We start from the raw sequence: 22,899 nt of genomic DNA, 5'->3' as shown, positions 1-22,899 counted from the left end.
CATTCCCTGGGCTCTCTCCCTGTGCCACGAACACATCCAGACTTCTAACCTGGCCTGTCTGGCTGTGAGCGCAGGAACTGTACAGACTATGTAGCAGCCTGTGCAGGGGTGACCGACACTGACCACAAGACCCAGAATGCAAACCACACGTGCAATCCTGAATTTTCTAGTAGCCATGTCACAGAAGAGAAACAAGATAAACCAATTTTAATGATACATTTAACTCAACAGAAGCAAAACAGTACCACTTCCGTATACAAACACTGTGGTTGACATTTTACATTCTTTCCTTGATGCCAAGGCTTCAAAATCTAGCCTGCGTCTTGCACCTGGAGCGTATTTTGCAGCAGCCGCAGTTTGACCACGGCCACCGTGCTGTCAGCAGGGACCGAGACTGCTTCAGGGTCAGGGCTCCCTCAGTCCAGCGGTTCTCAGCCTAAGGCTGAGCCCCATCATGCCCACTTGCAGTCACCTCCTCCCCTCTACCTTGTAACCACTGCCCTGACTTCAAAAGCGGGGCTGTTGCCCCCGTTTTTATATATAAACTGTGTACTGTACTCTTGTGAGACCTTTCCCTAGACCTAGTGTGTCCGAACTATCCTCTGGCTGGGTATGGTTGTAAACCATTCATTTTCATTGCTGAGTGTAGTATCGACGCATGAAGGCTGCACACTTCATTTGATGAGCTTCTAGGGGGTTTCCCTTTGAGGTTACTGCAAATAATGCTGTTCCCAGCATTCCAGAGGGCACAACCCGTGCAAAGGTCCTGAGAAAGCACCAGGCTTACGTGTTGAACAGTGAGGAGGCCCTTATGGCTGGAACAGAGTTCCTATGGCTGGAACAGAGTGAGGGGAGCAGAGAGAGAGGAAGAAAGTGTAGGGAAGGGATGGGGACGGGGTGAGGGGACGGGGGGGGGACGGGGGGGGGGCTTGGGCTTTTACCCTGAGCGGGGGTGGGCACCCAGCCGGGCTCTGGGCAGAGGAGGGGCGAGGTCAGCTGAGGTCAGGTGTAAGAGACAAGGAGTCAGGCTTTGACCTCCATCCCCTCAAGAACAGGTCTGAGGCTGAACCCAGGCGAGGGGCCTGTGGATCCCTTTAGCCACACCCCTGCACTACCACGCCACACACACACACACACACACACGCACACGCACGCACGCACGTGAACGGAGCACGCAGAGGGAGAGGCCACAGCGGCGCCTGTTTTGTCCTGGAGCTGGGCCAGTGCATGATGAACTCCTAGTGACGTGTGGGAAAGGGGGACCATCGTCCACATTACTCTGCTAGCGGCCCAAGTTCCCGCCACTCCTTTCTAAAATCATCTGGAAGCTGAAAATGAGGCTGTGCCCCCAGAAGCCTGAGGGGGAGTTTTGGGTTATTGGGAGTTTTTTTAGACTTCATTTGAGAGACAGCGAGCACAAGCAGGAGGGAGGGGCAGAGGGAGAGGCAGCAGCAGGTCGACCTATGACGTGGGGCTGGATCCCAGGACCCCGAGGCCATGACTTGAGCAGACGCTTCACCAACTGAGCCCTCCAGGCGCCGCATAAGGCTGGGTGTATTGAGTGACTGCTGTCTTCTGTCGCTGGCACCCCGGCAGCAGCAGACAGGTGCACAGAGGGCCTCCATCCAGTGCCAGCTGCCACTCTGACCTCCATCTGCCACAATCTGGCACTTCCCATCCACTCCTCCTGGGCATCTGCAATTGTCCTTTGTCCTGAGGCCAGCCCCAACTCAGACTCACGTGCCTCTGTGGCTGCCTGCCCCTTTATTCCGAGGGGACTCTAACAAAGCAGACTTGTTCTCCCCACGACCAGAGCGCACGGAACCTGCCAGTCTCCCCTCCTGTCTCCATCCGGGAGAGCAGCAGCTTTCCACGGGGGACTGGGCGGGAGTAGGATCAGCTCGCGTGCTCTGCCCGGTCCCCGTCTTGCCGATGCAAACACTCAGAGGGCTGGAGGGCTGGACAGATGTCTTGGCGGCTTTCCTGGAGCCCAGAGTCGCACCCAGCCAGGTCCTTCCTCTCCTCTCTGGCTTCACCCACCCGTCTGGAGCAGCCCCTCTGGCCTCTCTGCTCTCCTAGAACGCAGCGGGCAGCCCTGGGCGCGGGGCCTTTGCACCGGCTGCACCTTCTCGGCGACACGCCCTTTCCCGCACAGGCGCTCGCGGATTCCGGGCGCCGCGCTCCACCCCACGGGCCCCTCCACGCGACCAGACCCTCCACCCCCCACCCTTCCTCCGCTCACAGCGCTTCCCACCAGCGAACAGGGGACCCGGAGCTCCCGAGAGCGGACGGCTGGGGTCAGCCTGGAGTCAGCCGCGACCGGGAGGGCTGCGGAAGCCGGCGCCCGCCTGCTCCTCGCGCTCGGTGCCCTCCCGCCCGCGTCAGGACGGAAGCTCCTGGGCGCGGGGCTCTGCCCACTGGGCCCTCTGCTGCCCCGCTGGCACCGGCAGGCATAAACACTTGCAAACCGAGGGACCCGCACCCCGAGCCCCCGCTCTCAGACCCCGACATCAGGTCCCCGCGACGAGCCGCCCCTCGGCAAGACCCTGGTCCCCAGCGCCACTTCGCCGGACCCCGAAGACCCTCCGGCCGTTAGGGACATCCCTCGAGCTCCCTAGCGCCGGGACGCACAGCCCCTCCCGGCCCCTCGCGAGCTGCAGGGTCGGGAACCGCAAGGACGCGGGGCGGCGGGGCGGCGGGACTCCGGGCGGCGGGGTCGTGGGGCGGCGGGACTCCGGGCCGCGGGGTCAGGGGGCGGCGGGGTCGTGGGGCGGCGGGACCGTGGGGCGGCGGGACTCGGGGCGGCGGGGTCGGGGGGCGGCGGGGTCGGGGGGCGGCGGGACCGTGGGGCGGCGGGACTCGGGGCGGCGGGGTCGGGGGGCGGCGGCCCGGCGCCGCGCGTGGCCTTGTGGGAAACACCGGCCCGGGGCCCGCGGCCTGCCGGGAGTTGTAGTGCGGCGGCGCGGGGCGGGCGCGGGGGCCGCCGGGACCTGGGGTCGCCGCGGGCGCGTCTGCGGAGCCCCGCGGGAGGCGCTGACCCGGGCTTAGGGACCCAGTTGGCGCGGGGCTGCGGGATGCGAACGCGCTGCAGGGCCGAGGCCCCGCGACCGGCGAGAAGAAGCAGCGGCTGAACCGCCGCGTCCTGCTGGCTAGGAAGATGGTCCCCAAGGACGGCGGCGCCGAGAGCCTCGAGCCCTCCCGCCCCGCGCCTCGGCACCAGCACGATCCGGGACCGCACCCCCAGCCAGGACCGTGCCGGGCACCCACAGCCCATCCCGACCGGCTGGGACTGCCAGTCTCGGCCTTGGACGCTGAACCCTAACGCCATTCCCTCCCCAGCACCAGAAACCCAGCGCGGTCCACCCAGGCCCCTGCCCCCGACGCCCAGGCACAGCCCTGCACCTCGGTTCCCCACCCCCACCCCCACCCCGCAGAAGCACCCCCAGCGCCAGCTTAACCGCGCCCAGATCGTGGCCCCACCTCATCATCCAGACGCGGCTCCTGGACTCCCACGGTGGTGGTGGTGCGGGAGCCCCCGGGCCTCACTCACAGGCGGGTGCAGACCCTGCTTCCCAAAGAAGCTCCTGGGGCAGAGCATCCCTGAGGGGTCAGGTCCGGGCGCTGACTATGACCCCCCAGCCTCACGCCTACTCCCTCCACAGTCCGGCCGACGGGACCCCCAGCCTAGCCCCTATGAATCCACCGGCCTTACCCACCCGACCTCGGAAGTTCCAGCGCCGCTGGCATTGGGGTTTGATTGTTCCCTGGGCGATGTGGGGGGCTGAGCAGAGGGGACCCATCCCCTCCAGGCCGGGAGCACCCCAGCTCGGACAACCACATGTGTCCCCCAGGCATCACCCAGTGTCCCCTCAGGGCAGGACCACCTGCGGGACAACCACCGTCCTAACCCATTAAAACACCAGGGGCCCCTACATCTCTGCCTGGAGTTAGGTGGAGAAGGAGAGGGGAGCTCCCCACCTCAGGAAAGGACATTTCCATTCCGTGCTCAGGACAGACCACAAACCCAGCCTGAGGTCAAAGCGCCCTGCTTGCTAGAGCACACAGGTCACTGAAATTCACCCGCAATCATGTTGAAAAAAAACAGGAAGAAGGGTGGCATGAATGCGGGTTCCTGGCTGACTCAGTGGGTGCGGAGTGTGACTGTGGTTCCTGCGGTGGTGACATTGGACCCCTCACTGGGTGGAGAGAGAAAATCAGAACACCTGGTGGCTCAGTGGGCTACATGTCTGCCTTTGGCTCAGGCCGTGAACCTAGGGTTCTGGGATGGAGTCCACCTTCGCTTCTCCTCTCTCTGCCTCTGTCAAATGAATAAATAAAATCTCTTTGTTTAAGATTTTATTTATTTATTTATTTGACAGGGACACAGCGAGAGAGGGGACACAAGCAGGGGGAGTGGGAGAGAGAGAAGCAGTCTTCCTGCTGAGCAGGGAGCCCGATGCGGGGCAGGATCATGACCTGACCTGAAGGCAGACACTTAACGACTGAGCCACCCAGGTGCCCTGAATCAATAAAATCTTTTTTAAAATTGAAAAAAAAAATTAATCTTTAAAAAGTGGCATAAGTAAAATGAATTTTGTAAAATGTAAAATAAAACATAATACAGAGTGTATCCAAAATACAGTTGTTCCAATATGTGATACTGGGGCTTTTTAAAGATTTTATTTATTTATGAGAGAGATCACAAGTAGGCAGAGAGGCAGGCAGAGAGAGAGGGGGAAGGCAGGCTCCCTGCTTAGCAGAGAACACGATGCCGGGCTCCATCCCAGGACCCTGGGATCATGACCCGAGCCACCCAGGTGCCCCTAAGTTAAAATCTTAATTAAAACTGCATTTCAGGGGCGCCTGGGTGGCTCAGTGGGTTAAGCCGCTGCCTTCGGCTCAGGTCATGATCTCGGGGTCCTGGGATCGAGCCCCGCGTCGGGCTCTCTGCTCAGCAGGGAGCCTGCTTCCTCCTCTCTCTCTCTCTGCCTGCCTCTCTGCCTACTTGTGATCTCTCTCTGTCAAATATATAAATAAAAAAATCTTTAAAAAAAAAAAAAAAAAAAAATAAAACTGCATTTCAGGGGCGCCTGGGTGGCTCAGTGGGTTAAGCCTCTGCCTTCAGCTCAGGTCATGATCTCAGGGTCCTGGGATCGAGCCCCGCATCCAGCTCTCTGCTCAGCAGGGAGCCTGCTTCCCCCTCTCTCTCTCTCTGCCTGCCTCTCTGCCTACTTGTGATCTCTGTCTGTCAAATAAATAAATAAATAAAAACTTTAAAGAAAAAAAAGAACTGCATTTCAGGAGGTCCATAGGGACACGTGGCAGATCCGTAGGCAGTGGCCATAGGCACACGTGGCCAGCAGCTCCGCTGCAGCCTCGATCAGTGCTGGGACCCAGCCCTGCTGTCCCTGCAGTTGGGCCTGGGCAGCCAGGCTGGACCCGAGCCAGCCCTGGACCTGGTGCCGCATGAGCAAACCCTTCTGAACGACTTGAATTTTTCACCGCACATCTGCCTGGCAAGGTGGCCTGCCTCCTCATAGAAAAGCCAAAGAGTCTGCATTTCGTGGGGGCGTAGCAGCGACTTCCTCAGGTGCCTCCGGCTGGCTGGGGGGAGGGGGGGGTCTGCGTGGGCGGCGGCGGAACCGGGAGGGTGCTCAGTGCAGGAGGATGGAAGAGGGGCTGGATGGGTGGGTGGGCGATGATGCGGGACATGTGGACACGTAGGCGCCCGGACAATGGACAATGGACAGATGATGGGTAAGTGAGAAATGGACAGACAGACGGCTGGATGATGGGTGAACATGTTAGTCTCTGGTTGGACCCACAGATGATCTGACTCCCAGACTCCACCCTGGTCTGCCGGCACCTCCTAGGGCTGTTTTGGGGCATGCTCTGCCCTCTGCCCTGGAGGAGTCTGGGGGGGTGACCCCTGCAGTGCCGTCCCCAGCTGTGGGCAGAACACCGTCACCAGCACCCTTGGCCTGTGCCAGGGCCCCAGCCTCTACAGTTTCGTCTTCTACCTGCTCCCCGCGGAGCTGCGCAAAACGGTGGCCCAGGGCCCCCGACCAGCACGGCAAACTTGTCAGACAAGGCCCCACCCTCGACCCACCTGTGTCCCACCAGACTCCTGCCTGCCTCCAGGGACAGGGACCACCACATTGGCCTCTCACACTCACTCTCTTCTCCCCGGACCATCCTCCTGGGCCACGCTTCCTCTTTGGCGCCCACCCCAGCTCCTGATCACCCTTCAGACTCCCAGCACGGTCACCTGCCCTGCAGCCCAGAGCCCCCAAGAAGCTTGATGGTGGGTCCCCAAGTGCCCCCACAGCCCTTTGGGTGGGGGCCCCATCAGCGAGGAGCCACTGCTGGAGGACAGCACAGCGTGAGTTAGCCGGAGGACCTGAAGCCAAGGGTTTCCCTTCTGGGAGCCCCAGCTGCAGGATGCTAGGGACCCTCGAGGCCCCACCCTTGCCTTTTAGCTCATTCAGTGCTTTCCTGGCCTGAGCCCTCCAGCCCCAGTAGGGGACCAGCCACAGTCCCCAGGGAAGCTGGGCCCAGCTAGGGGGCCTTGGAAGGCTATCCTGATATCACCCCACCCCCAAGGGCCTTCATCCAGTCGGTATGAACCCAGACGTCACAGCCCCAAGTCTCCACTCCCTTGGTGCTCACAACAACCTAAATCTCAGGCCCCCAGATGGTCCTCAAGGGGCCAGGCCATGTGCGACCCAGGCTCTGATCCCCGGCCACCACCCATATGGGCTTCAGCTTCCCAAAAAAAAATAAGTTTTTTAAAGACATTATTTATTTGGGAGAGAGAGAGCACCTCCGAACACAGCAGGGGAGCGGGGGGCGGGGCAGATGCCCTGCTAAGTAGGGAGCCCGATGCAGGGCTTGATCCTAGGACCCCAGGATCATGACCTGAGCCGAAGGCAGATGCTCACTGAAGCCTCACCAAAGGGGCCGCCGGGAGACGCTGTCTTCATGGGCATCCGGTGTTCCTTCAGGCTCTGACCCCGTCCTGCGTCAGCCCTCCTGCCGGACCCCTGCTCTAGCTCAGCCAGGAAACCTCAGGGCAATTTCTCCAGTCTCCCAGAGCTTGTTATGGGCATTTATTTTTTTTTAATATTTTATTTATTTGACAGAGAGATCACAAGCAGGCAGAGAGGCAGGCAGAGAGAGAGGAGGAAGCAGGCTCCCCGCTGAGCAGAGAGCCCGATGCGGGGCTCGATCCCAGGACCCTGAGATCATGACCTGAGCTGAAGGCAGAGGCTTTAACCCACTGAGCCACCCAGGCGCCCTTCTTACGGGTATTTATTAAAGGATCATTCATGAAATATAATAATAAAATAAATAAACAAAGTAAGGATCATCTACAGTTTCCGTTCCCTTCCTCCCTGCCCCAGCCCTGAGGCCTGCAGAAGCACGGAGACCACTGCGGGCTGGGCACAGTCCAGCATGAAGCACCCCGCCCTCATGGCTCCAGCCCGCCCCGAAGAAGGCGCTGTGAGCCCCCGACCGACCAGTGGTACCAATGAGGGCAGCTGACCCAGCCCAGGTGAGAAGGGTGTCCCCGGAGGGGATGGGCATCTCTGGGGTGCTGGGACCACTGGCCTCTCCTGGGTACCCTCTGAGGAGGCCAGGTTCCCATCACAGCTCTGTCATGGGAGGGTTGAGGCCAGGATGACAGGTCTTGGGGGGGGGCTGGGACCCTCCATGGGAAGGCGGCTTCCTGCCTCTGGCCACTGAGGACTTCCTCCTGGGTGGGGACAATGCCGGGAAGGGCAAGCTCTGCAGGAAGCCCAGGTTGCTGGGGGGTGGGGGCGGCGTTAGGGGGAGGTAGGGGTGACCTCTGTCCCTGTGGAGGTGGCTGACTGCATGGACTCACCCTCCTGAGGAAGAGACGAGATGGCCCAGCTGCACGGGGGACATGTGGGACCTGCTAGGGCTGGTCTCGGGCCCCTCTCTTCAGGCCCCCGCCCTCCTCAGGCCCCTGCCCGCTCCCTCCCTCTGTGGCTCTGCTCCCCCTCCCCCACCCCGTCTGGCTCTTCCTTGCCTCTGCCCAGAACCCTCTGGGTCTGATCGGCTCACCTGCCCCTTCCTCGGAGCACCTGTGTCACCAGGTCATCCTTCGTGCTCTCTTAGAGCTGTGCGTGTCCTTGAGCGTGAAGGTCGTTATCCACACGGACAGGGCACTTGGAGCCCGAAATAAGCACCATGGAGGCCAGGGATGGGTGGGCGAGGCAGGCGCAGAGAGCTAGGGCCCGCCCTGCAAGGGGCCTTGGCTGGAAGGGAGGCAGGAAGCAAGGTCAGGGGCTGGGAAGAGGCCCATTGACCAGGCCCACTGCCCCCTGCCCGGGTTAAGAGCCCAGCTTCCCGAGAAAGGCCCACACCTCCGGCCCGGGTAGGGCCTCACCTAGCAGTCCACCTTCCTGTGCTGCCCTTCCCGGCACAAGCCTGGAGCGGGGGATGGGACCAACGAGAACAGGGCTCTGAGTTCACGCACGTGGACCTTCGCCTCCCCGAGACCTCAGTTTCCCCCCTCTGCTCCAGTCCCTCCTCTTCTGCCTCCGACAATCGAGACACTGAGAAGAGCCAGGCACAGAGCTCATGGGGTTCAACTCTTCATTGTCTGGCTGCCCCTTCCCTTATTCCCAAGCCAGGAAAACTGAGGCACAAGCCACACCCCGAGGCCAACCCCAAGCACACCCTCCACCTTCTTCTTTCTGCATGCCTGCTGTGCGCGGGCTCCCGGGTCACGCGCTGGGCCGCACAGCACAGGAGACCCGGCTCCAGGACATGGGAAATGTGGTTTCAGGCACACGACTTCGGAGAAAGTAAAATTGGGGTAGGGGGAGTGAAGCTGGTTGGCGAAGGCTCTGAGGAGGCAACATTTGGGCAGAGACGAACAGGGGGAAGACACAGCCACTCCGAGGCCCCGAGGCTTCCGGGTCCCGCGAGGCTCCAGCCCCGGTGAGATTTCGCTCTGGGGTGTTGCTGAAACCACTCTGGGTGCTGGGGGGTATGCGGCCACGAAGGTCCAAGAAATGGGGCCAGGCTGAGGGGCAAGGAGAAAAAGGTGGACAGATTTCTCGGGACTCACTGGTGACGACTGGGAGTGGGCAGCCCGGCCAGAGCCCTTTCCCAGGCTTCCCTGGGGGCCCTCGGTCCCGGTGTGGAGCAGAGCGAGGCAGCCCCCCAACCCCGGGCTCCCAGGACCGCAGCAGCCCTAGCTGTTTCACTGAGGGGAGACAAGCTCAGGGGTAGGCGGTGACTCAGGTCACCTTCACCCCCAGAAGACCCCCACCACCCCCACAAGATCCTCACCCTCCAAGGACCACTCTTCCAGGAGGTTCCACTCCCAGGAAACCCCACCCCTCAGAGGACCCTCTCCCCCACAAGCCCCCCACCCCCATGACCCCACAAACACACCCTCACCCGCAGGAGGCCCCACCCCAGGAGAACCTGCCCCGCCCCCACCGCCTCCGCACTTCCGCGCGGGACGAAGGATGCTCTGGTCGCCCCCCGCCCTGCTCCGCGCTCGGGCCGTGGAGGCTGAGACCGCAGGGCTGTCGAGGCGGCCTGTCTCCGATTTCCGTCCGCTTGGCTCGGACCGCCACCCGGTCCGGTCCCCATCTTCCAACCCTCCGGTCTCTCGGAGCGGAGTCCGCTCACACCTTCCCGCCCCGTCTGTCCTGACCCTGGCCGCGGGGTCCCCGCCAACCCTGGCCCCCAGCCCCTGCCTCTCTGTCGCCTCCAGGGTCGGGCGTCAGGGCGGGAAACGCCCCCGGGAAAGCCCCGGGGAGCAGCCGGAGGACGGGGCGGCGGGAAGCAGCCGGGGCACCACTATTTAAGGCGCGGCCGCGGCGAGCGGAGGACAGAACCGGGGCGAGCATGGAGCAGGGTCTCGCCCTCCTGTTTCCCGTCTTCCTGGGGCTCCTCCAGCGAGCCCAGGGTGAGCAGGGGAGGGGGCTCCGGCGGGGGAGGGGGTCTCGGAGGAGGCCCGGGGGCGGGGGGGCTGGGGGGGGTGCTGGGGCTGGGGGCGGGGGCGGGGCTGAGAGCGCCGTCTGCCCGCAGGTGGGTCCTTGGAGATGGAGCCTCCGGATTCCGTGGTGGCCGTGTCCTTGGGCGGGTCGCAGCAGCTCACCTGCCGGCTAGCCTGCGCCGACCCCAGGAACCCCATGGTGCAGTGGCGGGGCCTGGACACCAGTCTGGGCACCGTGCGGTCGGACACGCACAGCAGCGTCCTCTCGGTGCACAACGCCTCCCTGTCCGAGGCCGGCACCCGCGTGTGCGTGGGCTCCTGCGGGACCGACACCTTGCTGCGGACCGTGAAGCTCCTGGTGTTCGGTGAGCTTCGTCCCCTCCTGATGCCTGGGCACATTCGGGCCGCCCAGCAGCCCTGTTTTACCTCCAAAACAATACTGCCTTTTCCTGGGAGTCTTCCCAGATTGCCCCCCCCGCCCCCCCCAAAGACTGCATCAGCTCCAGCTGAGTCCTCCTGCGACCCACTCCCTCCTCTCCCGTCAACCCTCCTCCCCCTACCTGACCCCCACTCTCTCTGCGTTTGACCTGTCCTCCATACTTGACATTCTAGATACACACGCTGTGGCCACTGGGTCTTCTGGGAACCCAGGCACTAGCAGTCCCCACTCACCTCTTGGCCGCACCCCAAGCCCCCTCCTCAGGGCCCAGGACTGACCCTGTGGGCTCGCCCCCCCCCACACCCTCTGTCCACAGCATTTCCAGACCAGCTGACTGTCCCCAGTAACCCTGGTGGCCAGGCGGGACCAAGAGGTGGCCTGCACCGCCCATAACGTCACACCTGCCAACCCCGAGGCCCTCTCCCTATCCCTGCTCCTGGGGGACCAGGAACTGGAGGGGGTGCAGGCCCTGGACTGGGATGTGGAGGAGGAGCCCCAGCAGGGCGAGGACCAGCTGCTCCGAGTAACACAGCGCTGGCTGCTGCCCCCGCTGGAGACCCCCACCCCACTCACCCTCCACTGCCGGGCAACCATGAACCTGCCTGGCCTGAGGCTGAGCCACCAGCGGGCCATTCCAGGTGAGTCTCTGGGGTTCTGGCCAGCCTGCACACAGTGCTGCAGGAAGTAGGTGAATTCCCCCCACCCAGCTCCTGTGAGCCCTCATGAGTGGTGCCCAGGAGCTCTTCTGGGATCCTGGCTCCGCACCCCCCCACCGTGTCCCCATCTAGACGGGTCACAATATCTACAGTAGGGGGGAGCCCCAAATGCCTCCAGTATGATATTCCTCATGAGTTTATTCAGCTGTTCAACAGGTTAACTGAGCACCTTCCCTGTGTCAGACCCCCTGAGGTCCTGTCCTGCTCTGCTCACAGTCCTCCAGAGCCCCTCCCTCTGGGTAAAAACGCAAATCCTCCTATGTCCACAGGGCCCTGAACCACCTGCCCTCACCATCTCCCTCTCCCCACCCTCACTCTGCTCCAGCCACATGAGCCTCCCAGCTGCTCCTCCAAGAGGTTAGGCTTGGTCCTGCCCCAGGACCTTTGCATATGTTCCACCCTCCACTGGGAATGCTCTTCCCCCAGCTCTGTCCATTGCTCCCTCACTCGCCTTCCCGGTGAGGCTTCTTCCGACCTGTCTAAATGGTCAACCTGTCCTACTGCCTCTTACACATGGATGTGGACACACACATATGCACACACGGGAGCCCTTTCTCCTCCTGTATGTTTTTTTACACCTTTTAACAATATCTGGCATCCTGCATTTTCTGTTCATTTTCTCCATTGTCTGTAACCCCTACTGTTGGCTTCACTGAAAAAGAAATATGTCTGGTTCATGGCTATGTCCACAGTGACTACAGTGCCTAGCGCTCAGCAGGTGCTCAACACGTGTTCTGGTTGGATGGATGAGACCACAGTGCCCAGCACATAGCAGGTGCACAACAACCACTTGCTGAATGAGTGAACAAGTGAAAACATTTAACTTGGGGCTGAGGACCCAGTAGGTGCTTGGTTCAAGTCAGACATTATTAATTTAACAAACATCTAAAGTAAGACAAGTGTTGTTCACATCATGAAGCTGCCGGCATCCTCTCACTAAAAAAGCACAAATTCCTTCTCCATGAAACTCCTTACTGTCCTTGGGGCCGTCAGGTGTGGGGATGGAGCAAGAGAGCTCCCAGTGGACAGGAAGTGGGGGCGGGGAGAGCGCGGTGGGAGCGCGCAGAGAGGCCTCTGGATTTGAAAGACGTTTCATGGTAGGGTGTACAAATCCCTCGGATCCTCAGTCTCCCGGGCTGTACCACCAAGGACGGAGCACGCCTTCCGTTTGCCAGGGAGCACTTCCCCTCCCCCACCTCCCAGTCCTGTAGTTTGTAAAGCCCAGTACTGCCTCACCCTGCACTCGGATCAGTCTCCGTGGCCGCTCCCAGGATGGGTGGTTCACACCCCCTCCGCGTTGAGGAAACTGCAACACAGACGTTCGGAAACTCACTCAGAGTGGGGAGGGGACCAAGGCAGACCCTGACCCCGCTCCTCCCCACTGGGATACCCTTCCATTTGTCCAAGAGGCCCTGGGTGGGGCTTCAGCCCTTCTGGTCCAACTCTGTGGTCTAAATGGAGAGACGAACAGAAGAGGAGCCTGGGGCAGGAGAAAACCCAACACCCTGTTTTCCAGTCCTGCACAGCCTGACCTCCCCGGAGCCCCCTGTCGAGACCTCTCCCGAGGCCACCCCAGAGCTGAGCTCCACTAGCAGCTCCAGGAGTCCTGGACCCCCACCCAGGAACAGCAGCTCCGGGAGTCCTGGACCCCCACCAGGGAACAGCTCGAACCGGCCCTGCCGCCCAGAGATCCACCAGTCTCCAGCCGCAGGGGGTCTGGAGCTACTTTGTCAGGCGCTCTGTGACCCCGGTGTGGCTGTGGGCTGGACCCAGGCCCCGGGGGGTCTGGAAGCCTACCAGAGACGGGAGGCTGGGGCCCAGGCTTGGCTGAGCGTGCCCTGGGCCGGCTGCTGCTCTGAGGGCTGGTTTCAGTGTCGCCTGGACCCAGGGGGACAGATGGCCAGCCTCTACCTGGTCCCAGAGATCTGTGAGTTCTGGGGGCTCGGGAGGGGCCTGGGGGAGCCTCAGAGGGAGGGAAGCCCAGGATCAACACCTCAGACAGGGAATGGGCCTGCTCAGATTCAGTGTCCCCAGCTGTCCCGTGGGCTTCCCTTACGGTGGAAGGTGACAGTCACTTGGCACTGTGAGGGCTGCAAATTTCAGAGACTACGTTTCACAGTGATCTGTAAACCCTGATCTTTACACCCCACAACAGTTTGTAGGATACGAATAGAACAGAGCCACTCAGGTCATTTCAAATTTTCTAGTAGCCACATTTAGAAGTACAAACGAGATATTTTACCTTCTTTTCTCTTAAAAAAAAAAAAAAACTAATTGGTCAACATGTGGTGTGTAATTTACACGGATAGCAGGGGACATTCAGACTAGCCGGGCATGGGGGACGGCCATGTCACTTCCAACTAAAAGGTCCTATGTACCTTTCAAAAGATCCATTCTGGAGTCGTCTGGATATTTCAGCAGTTTTTGTACACTCCAAAAGACGCCCTAAACCATGAATTCCTCTCTAAAATCTCAGGGAACTCGGCCAATGGGAAGCCCCTAGCAGATTCTGCTGAGCTTTTCCCCCACACCTGCAATCAGGTGCTCACGGCTCCGCTTCCTTCTCCAGGCTGCCAGACAACACCCCCAGCCCTGTGGACAGGCAGCTTGGTGCTGGGGCTGCTCTTCTTGGGATTCCTTGCCCACCGGCTACGGAAACGCTGCAGGCCTGCTCAGTGACCACCCAGCCCCCCAGTTGCTTGGGGCCCCCTGCCCCACCTAGACTGGGCTGAGGGGGACTGGCCGGGCCCCTCCTGAAGTGGCCTGCCTTTCCTGCCACACCTTTGCAGCCAGAGGACGACTGCAGGCTTCTGGACCTACGTGGTGGAGAGCTAACCATAACCCCCTAACCCTGATGGCCAGCCTCTGAGATCCCCCTCAGTGGGACCCTTGAGGACCCACCCCCCCAGTGGTCCAGAGCTGGAGAATAAAGAGCATCTGGTTTGCCTCAGTGGTTTCTGGGGTGTTACAAGGATTTCACTGTCTGCACTGGGCGACTGCCCTAAGATGAGGACAGACAGGACGCAGACCCTGGCTTGGCCCCGGCTGGAGGAAAGGGAAAAACGCAGTGCAGGCTCTGCTTGGGGTGGGCAGAACACAAAGGCTTGTGCCTTTCCCCGGATGGGAGAACAGCTCAGGGATAACTAGAAGTCCTCGAAAGAAGTGGGGGAAGGGGGCGCCTGGGGGGCTCAGTGGGTGAAGCCGCTGCCTTCAGCTCAGGTCATGATCTCAGCGTCCTGGGATCCCCCATCGGGCTCTCTGCTCCGCAGGGAGCCTGCTCTCTGCCTGCCTCTCTGTCCACTTGTGATCTCTCTCTCTGTCTGTTAAATAAATAAAATCTTTTTAAAAAGGGGGGGTGAGGCGGGGGGCGGGGGGGGTGGACAGCGTGGACAAAAGCCACCGAAGCGGCTTGCTGAAGGCTATGTTCTCTCTCTCGGGGTGGCTTGGGGGCCGAGTCGGTCGGGTGGGGCAGAGGCGAGGAGGGCTGGGAGCAGACGAAAGGCTGCCGATGCCGGGGTTCCGCCCGCGGGCACTGGGGCGCCCGGCAGGGTTCAGAGCGGCAGAGGCTGCGGTGCGAGAAAGACCCCTCGGGTGCGGAGGGGAGGTAACAGCACGGGACGGGGACGGGGCCGGGGCCGGGGCCGGGGCACGGGGGACGGGGTCGGGGACGGGGCCGGGGCACGGGGGACGGGGTCGGGGGACGGGGCCGAGGACGGGGCCGGGGACGGGGGACGGGGCCGGGGCCGGGGGACCTCGGGCCGAGCACCCCTTCGGCGAGCCGACCCCCGAGCTCAGCCTGGCAGGCGGCGGGCGGGGAGAGGAGACCTCCCCCCACCGGGGGGAGCCGTAAACTCAGAGGCAGGTCGGACCGGGCTGAAGGCCTGACGGTGCACAAAGGCCCGAGGAACACCGGAAAGCGGAGCGGGCTCGGCGCTCCGTCGCGGCCTCGGAACAGTCCCCGCGCGCGCTCCGCGGGGCTTCCCGGATCTCCAAGGAGACTGGTTGCTAGGGGACCATGCTAATGAGGGACTCGCCCGCTATCAAGATGGCGGGCAACCCGGCTTCAGGCCAAACACCATGCCCGATCCTGAAGAGCCATCTTGGAGTCTGGCAAAACTCAGGTTCCGCGCTTGAGCCTGGAGAGCTAACCGGCGCACGCAAAGCGGAACCCGGAGAAATGATGCCCATTAGAACCTAGGGCGGGGTGGTAAGTCGCCTGTTCCACTCATTGGCCAGAGTCTTCCGGTGGGATCCCGGCGCCTTCCGCCCTTAGCCAAGATGGCCGCCCCGAGGCGCCCGCGCACTGTGGAGTCCGGCGGCGCTTCCGGTCCCGCGGCCCTCACCGAAGATGGCGGCGGTGGAGAAGCGGCGGCCGGCAGTGGCTGCGGTGGCCGGTTTCACCGACAGCGGCCGGCCGGCCGCGTCCCGCACAGCAGCAACGGCCGAGAGTGAGGAGGACTTCCTGCGGCAGGTCGGCGTGACGGAGATGCTGCGCGCGGCCCTGCTGAAGGTGCTGGAGGCGCGGCCCGAGGAGCCCATCGCCTTCCTGGCGCACTACTTCGAGAACATGGGCCTGCGCTCGCCCGCGGACGGCGGCGCCGGGGAGCCCCCGGGCCAGCTCCTGCTGCAGCAGCAGCGCCTGGGCCGCGCGCTGTGGCACCTTCGCCTGGCTCACCATTCCCAGAGGTGCGGGGGCGGGGCGGGGCGGGCCGGGGCGGGCCGGGGCGGGCCGGGGCGGGCCGGGGGCGGGGGCGGGCCGGGCCGGGGCGGGGCCGGGCCGGGCCGGGGGCGGGCCGGGGGCGGGCCGGGGGCGGGCCGGGGGCGGGCCGGGCCGGGGCGGACGCGAGCCCCGCGTGCTGCCTGCGGACGTACTGGGCCCGGTAGTCCCCCTGGCGCCGGCTGGACCCCGACCGCGGGCGCTCCGGCTTTGGGGGGCCTCTCTGCAGGAGCCGGGGCCCCTCCAGCCCGCCTCACTGTTGGGAATTCACGGGGCCCAGAGAGGACCCAGAGCCGCAGAGCTAGTCCTCCGGGCCGAGGATCTCCTAAATGCCTGGTTGCTGGCGTCGCTGCCCATCCATTAAGCCGGAAAGCGGGTGTTACAGGGCTGGGCCGAGCACACTGAGAGCAGCTCCGTCACCCGAGGCCCGTACCCCCGGAGGCAGCCCCCAGCGGGCAGCGGGCTGTCCAGAAGGAGGCCAGCCTCACGCCCAGGAAAGGGGCTGCAGGGACTAGGCGGGCAGGTGCCCTGGCCTGGAGGCCGTGCCGCTGCGCTGTGGGACTCACCGGCTCGTCCGCCTTCCCCGGGCTGAAGCTGGGGGGGGGGGTGGCACCCCCCCCACGTGCCCCCCAGCCGTTGCGAGCCCACGAAAGGTGATGGAGGAATATGTATTGAACAGACGATCCACGTCAGATATCTGGGTTGAGCTTTCCAAACGCCGAGCAGGTGCGGTCGTGAGTGGATGTGGGTGCCCTGGGACTGGCTGCTGGGGAGGGGTCCCCAGAAGCGGAACCTGAGGCAGCATTCATGTGTGGGTAATTTATAAGGCAGTGCTCCCGGGAGAACCCTGGAAGCGAATGTTCCAGCCTGGTCACCAGGGGGTTGTGCCCTCCCCCTGCTTCCAGCACCTGCCTACCTTTAGGCAGCCCTCCCAAGAGAGTCGCAGGTACAGGCCATAAGGACAGCACTGGGAAGCTGGGGAGGGATCCCAGGTATGGGAAGGGGATGGAGGGCGGGCATCTGAGCAGAGTGTCCATGTGCTCTGAAGTCCTACGTTGCTGGGTTTGCAGGGGCAAGGGTGGGAAGAAAGTATGCAGAGACGGCCCTAGGCCATCCGTGGGGCTGTCCATTGAGGCGGGAGGTCACTGATTGGGGGGGAAGTTTCCAGGGTTTTGGGGGACTCGTAGGTCAGGCGGCGGGGAGAACCTTGCAGCTGGAGGATGGAGAGGGGGGTCTGCAAGTGAGACAGGCGGTCATCAGCCAGGAGGGGTTGTGAAGGCCTCAGGAGAACTGAGAAGAGCCCAGGACCCAATCCTGAGGAGCCCCAGCCTTGGAGAACCCATAAAAAAGCATGATCAGGCCAACCAGACATGAAGGAGGGACAAGAAGAGAATGTCATCGCAGGACATCGTCCAAAGGGGAAAAGTCATCAGTGGCTGGGCCACCATGTACAGTTGTTCAGGCCAAACACTGCACAAGCCACTCATCGCACAAGCCGCTCACCTATAGACAGTCACAAACAAAGATATGTCTATGAAGGTTTTTTTGTTTGTATGCTTATTTGTTTTTTAGATTTTATTTATTTGACAGAGAGACACAGCAAGAGAGTGAACACAGGCAGGGGAGTGGGTGAGGGAGAAGCAGGCTTCCTGTCAAGCAGGGAGCCCATGCAGGTCTCGATCCGAGCCAAAGGCAGACACCGAACGACTGAGCCAACCAGGTGCCCCTCTATGAAGGTTTTTTTGTGGAGTTTTTTCCTAATTCACATAGAGGCCCTTTGTGGGCTGGCAGCAGTCCTGTGTCCAGCAGCCCACAGATGCAGGCTGTTAAGTGTCTGTTGGGCTTAGGGCCAGGAGAGCTGTATTACATGTGCTGTAACAAATGTCCACAAACTCGGTGGCTTAAAGCAACAAAAATGTGGGGCGCCTGGCTGACGGAGTGGGTGGAGCAACTCTTGATCTCAGAGTTTGAAGTTCAAGCCCCTATTGGATGTAGAAATTAGGGGAGGGTCCCTCCTGCTTCTCCCAGCTCCCAGGGCTCCAGGTGTCCCGAGGCCTGTGGCCACATCGCCCCAGTCTCCTCCTCTGTGTCTCTGTCTTTTACTTTCTCTTCTAAGGACATTTGGATTTAGGGCTACCTCATCTCCATATCCCGGACAAAAGACACCCGCAAAGACCTTGTTTCCTAATAAGGTCACCCTCACCGGTTCCAGAGAGACATGCCTCTTGGGGGGACAGGTCTCACTGCCCTGCAGGGGTGTTGGAGCCCTCGCCTGGAGGCACTTTGGAGCTGTGGGGCTGTGGAGGGTGGAGTGAACCTGGGAGTGGTGGCGCTAGGGGCGGTGATGCCCGAGCCCCTGCACTCTCCTGCTATCTCCAGAGACAGAGCCAGGGGCCAGCTCAGCCGACAGGGGCCCCATTGGGAGCCCCTGGACCTAGCCCAAGGGGCCAACAGCAGAAGCCAGGCCTGGCCAATGTGGGAAGCAGGTGCCCCTGTGATGTGGAGTGTCTGGGCCCTCTCAGGGCTGATCTTGAGCATCTCATCCGTACCCAAGATGCAGAGAGAAGTCCTCCAAAACCCCTTCTCCTCTGTGCGCAGATCAGAAGTGGTGTTCTCTGGGAGGTGGTGGCCCAGGGTCCGCTGGGCCACCCCCTGCCAGCCTCAAAGCCCCAAGGACATAAAAACCATGTTTGTGAGACTTGCTGAGGGCCACGTGGCCACCAGGGGGCAGAGCCAGCGCGAGCTGGACGGTGTGGCCCCCATCCCCCGAGGCCCCTGAGCCTTCCCGTTGCCTGGGTGCCTTCCTCTGCAGGCCCCCCGGGGATCTGGGAGAACCTCCCTCCAAGGGCACCACGGAGTCCAGGTTCCTCCCGGGCACCGTGGGGTGCTGAGCGGCCTCCCTGGCCTCCACCCACCCGGGGATGACCCCCAGAAGTGCGCCCAGACCTCACTGGGAGCCGCCGGGGGACGGCCCCATGGAGGGCCCATGGTGTAAAGGGAATGGTTTCCGTGCCTCACCCCGGAAGCGTTCTATGCACACCCACACGGGTGTTACGTGAGCAAATGCTCACACTCTAGTGCCCCGGGTACGGGCTGACATGGCGGAGCCCTCGGTGCCAGCCCAATCCCCGCATCACAAACGGAAGCCAAGTCCCAGAGCACCACGACCCGGCAGACAGAGCGGGTGCGCCCTGGCGGCCGCCAGGAGCAGCGTGGGAGTCCCCAGGGGACTGCGGCACCGGCCAGCGGTCAGGAGTCCCCTTCCTCAGCGTCTTGCCCTCCAGCTCCTACTTCGTGCAGCTGTGGTTGCCGCTCTGCGCGTCTGCCCGCCCCCCGAGGCCGGGACTGTCGTGGGCGGCCTGCCGAGGCCTGCCCTGGTGGCAGCTAACACCGAGGATGCAGGGCCACCTCCGCGTGTCAGGCCCTGTGCTAGGTACTTGGCCCTTGAGAACCCTGAGAGGCAGGAATGGGGACCTTCGCTCTGGAGTGATGAGAACCCAAGGGTGGGGCCAGCTGAGAGCTGGGGACAGAGCTGTGCTCCCAGAGGGCGTTCACGGGAACCAAGACCACCATGGCACCGGGGCCTTGCTGTCTGGGTCCCAGCCTCTAGGGAGGAGGGAATTCGCCCCCGTCGGGGGCCGGCCAGGCTGCTGGAGAGGAGGCATCGCGGCCCAGAGTCGGATGAATCATGGACCGTGGTTGCATGGGGACGAGCTGCGCCACGTGGCAGCCACAGCTCTGGGACTTCAGTGGCCCCGACACAAAGGACTGCTGCCCACACCCGGAGCCAGAGGCCACAGGGGTGCGCCTGAGCATGGCCCGGGGCAGCGGACTGCTCAGAACTTGCCTTGGATGTGGACCACGTGTGGCTCCCACGCCCACCTCTCCGCAGAGTCAAGTCCTGTGGCCCGCCCGCCCCTCGAGGGGTGGCCGGTCTTCAGGAGGCCACTGGGCCCTCCCCACCCACACCAGCCGGGGCAGCCTGCACCCCCATCGGGCAGGGCAGTGTGGTAGGCTGTGGTCTCTGTCTCCTGTCCTGGGGCTAGTCTGTCACGCCCAGGGCTCGGACCGAGGCCCGGGAGTGTGCATCTTCAGAAGGCGGGCAGACCCTGAGCCGCGGCTGAGTTCCGGACGGACCCACACCGCCTGGCACACTTGCCATCTGCTGCCCTCTGCGGCTGCCGGGCTGGGGGTGGCTTGTTAGTCAGGGATGGGCAGCGGGCAGAGGCCCTAGTGACCGCCACGCTTGTTCACAGCAGACCTCCGACCCTTCCTGGGGAGGAGCTTCAACCCCGTTCGAGGCCTCAGCCTGCTAATGCGGTGGCGGTGACGAAGGTCACGGGGCGTGAGTGCCGTCCGGCGTCCTTCACCCTTCACGGCACTGGTCTCAGGGACCCCGAGTCCCAGCACAGCACGAGGGCCCCACGACGAGAAGAGAAAGGAGTTTATAGCCAGGCGGGCCGAGGGTGCAGCCCCAGCTGGGAGGGAGGCTCCCCAGGCTCCTGTTCTCGGACTTCTGGGTGGCGGCTGCCTCTGCTGATGGGCAGAGCTCACGGGGCAGCCCGCGCACCCGGCAGCCCCCACGGGGCAGCCCAGCGCAGACCGGGCTCCCGGCCTGCCGGCCCACGGGAAGATGAGGCAGGATTCCCAGGTCACGCGGGAGGTGAACAGGGCCGCAGTGAGCCTTCTCTCCCTAGGGGTCACGGTAGAAATGCTGAAGGGCCACCAGTCCAGTGAGGGAGTGAGACGTGGGGCCGACCAGCCCCCAGGCTCAGCGTGCGGCCCACACTAACACCCGTGCTCCCCGCATCTGCTCCTGAGGCTCACGGCACAGCACAGCCGCGTCCTGGGGCCTCGGGCGCAACGCGGGGCAGAGCCGTGCCCACCGCACAGCTGATGGCAGGCGGACAGACAAGGACACGTTGTATTTTGGTTTCGTGAGTGGTCCCTGTTGCAGCCATTCAGCTCTGCGTTTGCAGCAGGAAGGCCACCGCAGGCTGGATGAGGCCACGTGCCGATAAAACTTTATCTACAAGATGGGCCATGGGCTAGATGCGACCCATGCGCGTAGCGTGCGGACTCCCGGGCTGTGGGACTGTGGGAGCATGCCACACCGTGTCGGGGCACTGGGGGCTGTACAGAAACTCCCTGACGTGGGCTCATGGGCTGACGTTTGAAACTTCCTCACGAGGACGTCTTACGTTAAGTCAGATGGTGGTAACTGCCCTGAAGATAAAGAGGGGGTGAGGGCCCTGGAAAGGGGACACTTGAGCAGAGTCGGAGGAGCTGGAGGAGCCATGGGGAGACGTGGGGGAAGGGCACACCAGCCAAAGGACTCGGCCTTTGCAAAGGTCCTGGGGCTGGACCAGGCCTGGTTTGCTGGAGGAAGACAGGAGGGGACGGGCACTTGGGGCTGGCGGGCGGGGCAGGGGGCCGTGGGCGGTCCTCGGCTCTGCCCAGCTGGGCCAGCGCTGCATCCTCTCACAGGACAGCCTTCAACAACAACGTCAGCGTGGCCTACGCGTGCCTGAGCGCCAGCGGGCGCAAGAAGAAGCCGGGGCTGGACGGGCGCACCTACAGTGAGCTGCTCAAACGCATCTGTCGGGACGGGGAGGCCCCCGAGGAGGTGGTGGCGCCCCTGCTGCACAAGATCCAGTGCCGGGACCACGAGGCCGTGCCGCTGGACGTCTTCCGCGCTGGCATGCTCACCTGCTTCGTGCTGCTGGAGTTCGTGGCGCGGGCCGGCGCCCTCTACCAGCTGCTGGAGGACCCCACCCTGGCTGTGGCCGACCGGCGCGTGGGCCAGGCCGTGCTGGACACCCTGGAGGGGGCCCTGCAGGCCAGCGACGCGGCCGCCACACCCTCCCGCTACCTGGAGGCTACCTCACGCCTGGGCCCCGACAGCCTGGCACTGGCCATGGACCGCGCACTGGGGGCTCGGCGGCCCGGCTCCCCGATGACCCGGGAGGAGTTCCTGGAGAAGGCTGCTGCCCTCTTCATTGCCAAGGTCAAGCCGGTGGCCTGAGCCACGCACGCCTTACCTGCCCCTCCTCCACCTGCACAGCTGGGGGCTGTGCGAGGACCGGCTCCTGGGCGGAACCCCCGTCTGGGACCAGGACCGGAAGGGAGTCCCCCCACCCCCACCTTCCAGCCTGGACTCGTGCCCCTTCAGAGGGGAGGCCGAGGGTCCCAGGAAGTGGCACCCCCTCCCCGCAGTCCCACAAAGTCCCCTCTCGACAGTAATAAAGTCTGTTCTCCAGGCTGACCTGGAGTGTGTGTGTGTGCCCCCCTACCCATGCCCGTGTCTACTGAAATGCTTCTCCGTCCAGCACGTCCAGCGCTGCCTGGGGGCAAGGCCGGCCGCCTGGGAACGCCAGGGCGCCCCTGGACTCTGCTTTACGGAAGTAGAGGGCTACCAGGTGCCCAGGACCCACACCCCTGGAGCCCAGGAGGCCCTGCTCTCCACAAGTACTCCAGCCTATTGCTTGCAGCCTAGGCCTCAGGGTCCCTGGCTGTCAACGGAAGAGGTCAGCTGGGCAGGTCGTTGTGGCCGTGATGGTGGAAATGGCCAAGGTGTGAGCACTGCGAGGTCTTATGTGCCCTCTGAGGACTGCCCGAGTAGGGTGGGTGGGGCGGGGAAAGCACGGCCCGGAGAGGTGAAGGTCCACCCCCCCCAGCAAAGGGCCCCTCGGGAACCCGCACGCCACGCGACCACCACCTGCCGTCGGCCCACCCAGAATCCACACGCGCCCACGAACTTCGTCCCGGCCCCCACGGGGCATCCCTCCTCCCACCCAAGGGGATGGTTTCTTCCACAAGGCATCCCGCCCGGAGCAGGAGGAGGGAGGCTAGGGGCAGACGCCCAGCCCAGAGGATCGCCGGCTGGTCACGTCACTCGCGTGGCTCAGCGACAGCTCCAGCAGGTGGGGCCCAGGACTGAGTGAGGGAAGCCCCATGGGAGTTTACAGCCTTTCCACCGCTGCTGGCAGGGACCTCCTCTCTCCATTTCCCAGTACCCACCCCCCCCATCCCCGCACAGGCCAGG

At 63.1% G+C, this 22,899-nt stretch overlaps 2 protein-coding genes and 1 long non-coding RNA gene across 7 annotated transcripts; 2 read left to right on the top strand and 1 right to left on the bottom strand.

The window, feature by feature from the left end:
- Positions 1 to 6,791: 6,791 nt before the first annotated feature.
- LOC106004256 lies at positions 6,792 to 10,789 on the bottom strand. Of its 5 annotated transcripts, XR_006609062.1 has the most exons (5): positions 10,655 to 10,789; positions 10,145 to 10,300; positions 8,414 to 9,055; positions 8,089 to 8,282; positions 6,794 to 7,756 (listed from the first exon to the last, which is right to left on the bottom strand). It is a non-coding gene; the product is annotated as an uncharacterized LOC106004256 (long non-coding RNA). The 5 variants fall into 5 exon arrangements; XR_006609063.1 differs by lacking the exons at positions 10,145 to 10,300; positions 10,655 to 10,789 and adding an exon at positions 7,886 to 7,914 and having other exon boundaries at positions 6,792 to 7,756; positions 8,414 to 9,583; XR_006609060.1 differs by lacking the exons at positions 10,145 to 10,300; positions 10,655 to 10,789 and having other exon boundaries at positions 6,792 to 7,914; positions 8,414 to 9,583.
- Positions 9,760 to 14,087, top strand: MADCAM1 (mucosal vascular addressin cell adhesion molecule 1). Its single transcript, XM_045088252.1, is given in 6 exon segments — positions 9,760 to 9,952; positions 10,075 to 10,347; positions 10,738 to 10,756; positions 10,758 to 11,059; positions 12,654 to 13,064; positions 13,707 to 14,087. Coding segments are annotated over 6 exon segments (1,176 nt in total). The 5' UTR covers positions 9,760 to 9,891; the 3' UTR covers positions 13,817 to 14,087.
- A 1,358-nt stretch (positions 14,088 to 15,445) lies between these two features.
- On the top strand, positions 15,446 to 22,119 carry TPGS1 (tubulin polyglutamylase complex subunit 1). Its single transcript, XM_045088249.1, has 2 exons — positions 15,446 to 15,823; positions 21,342 to 22,119. The coding sequence occupies exons 1-2, from the start codon at positions 15,486 to 15,488 to the stop codon at positions 21,877 to 21,879; spliced, it is 876 nt and encodes a 291-aa protein (XP_044944184.1). The 5' UTR covers positions 15,446 to 15,485; the 3' UTR covers positions 21,880 to 22,119.
- The last annotated feature ends 780 nt before the right edge of the window (positions 22,120 to 22,899 follow it).

This window comes from Mustela putorius, unplaced genomic scaffold (genome assembly GCF_011764305.1).
Source record: "Mustela putorius furo isolate JIRA1106 unplaced genomic scaffold, ASM1176430v1.1 tig00000095_pilon_pilon_pilon, whole genome shotgun sequence".
NCBI classification, from domain to species: domain Eukaryota; kingdom Metazoa; phylum Chordata; class Mammalia; order Carnivora; family Mustelidae; genus Mustela; species Mustela putorius.
Note: the sequence above shows the minus strand (reverse complement) of the source record. Positions and strands in the feature narration are given on the sequence as shown.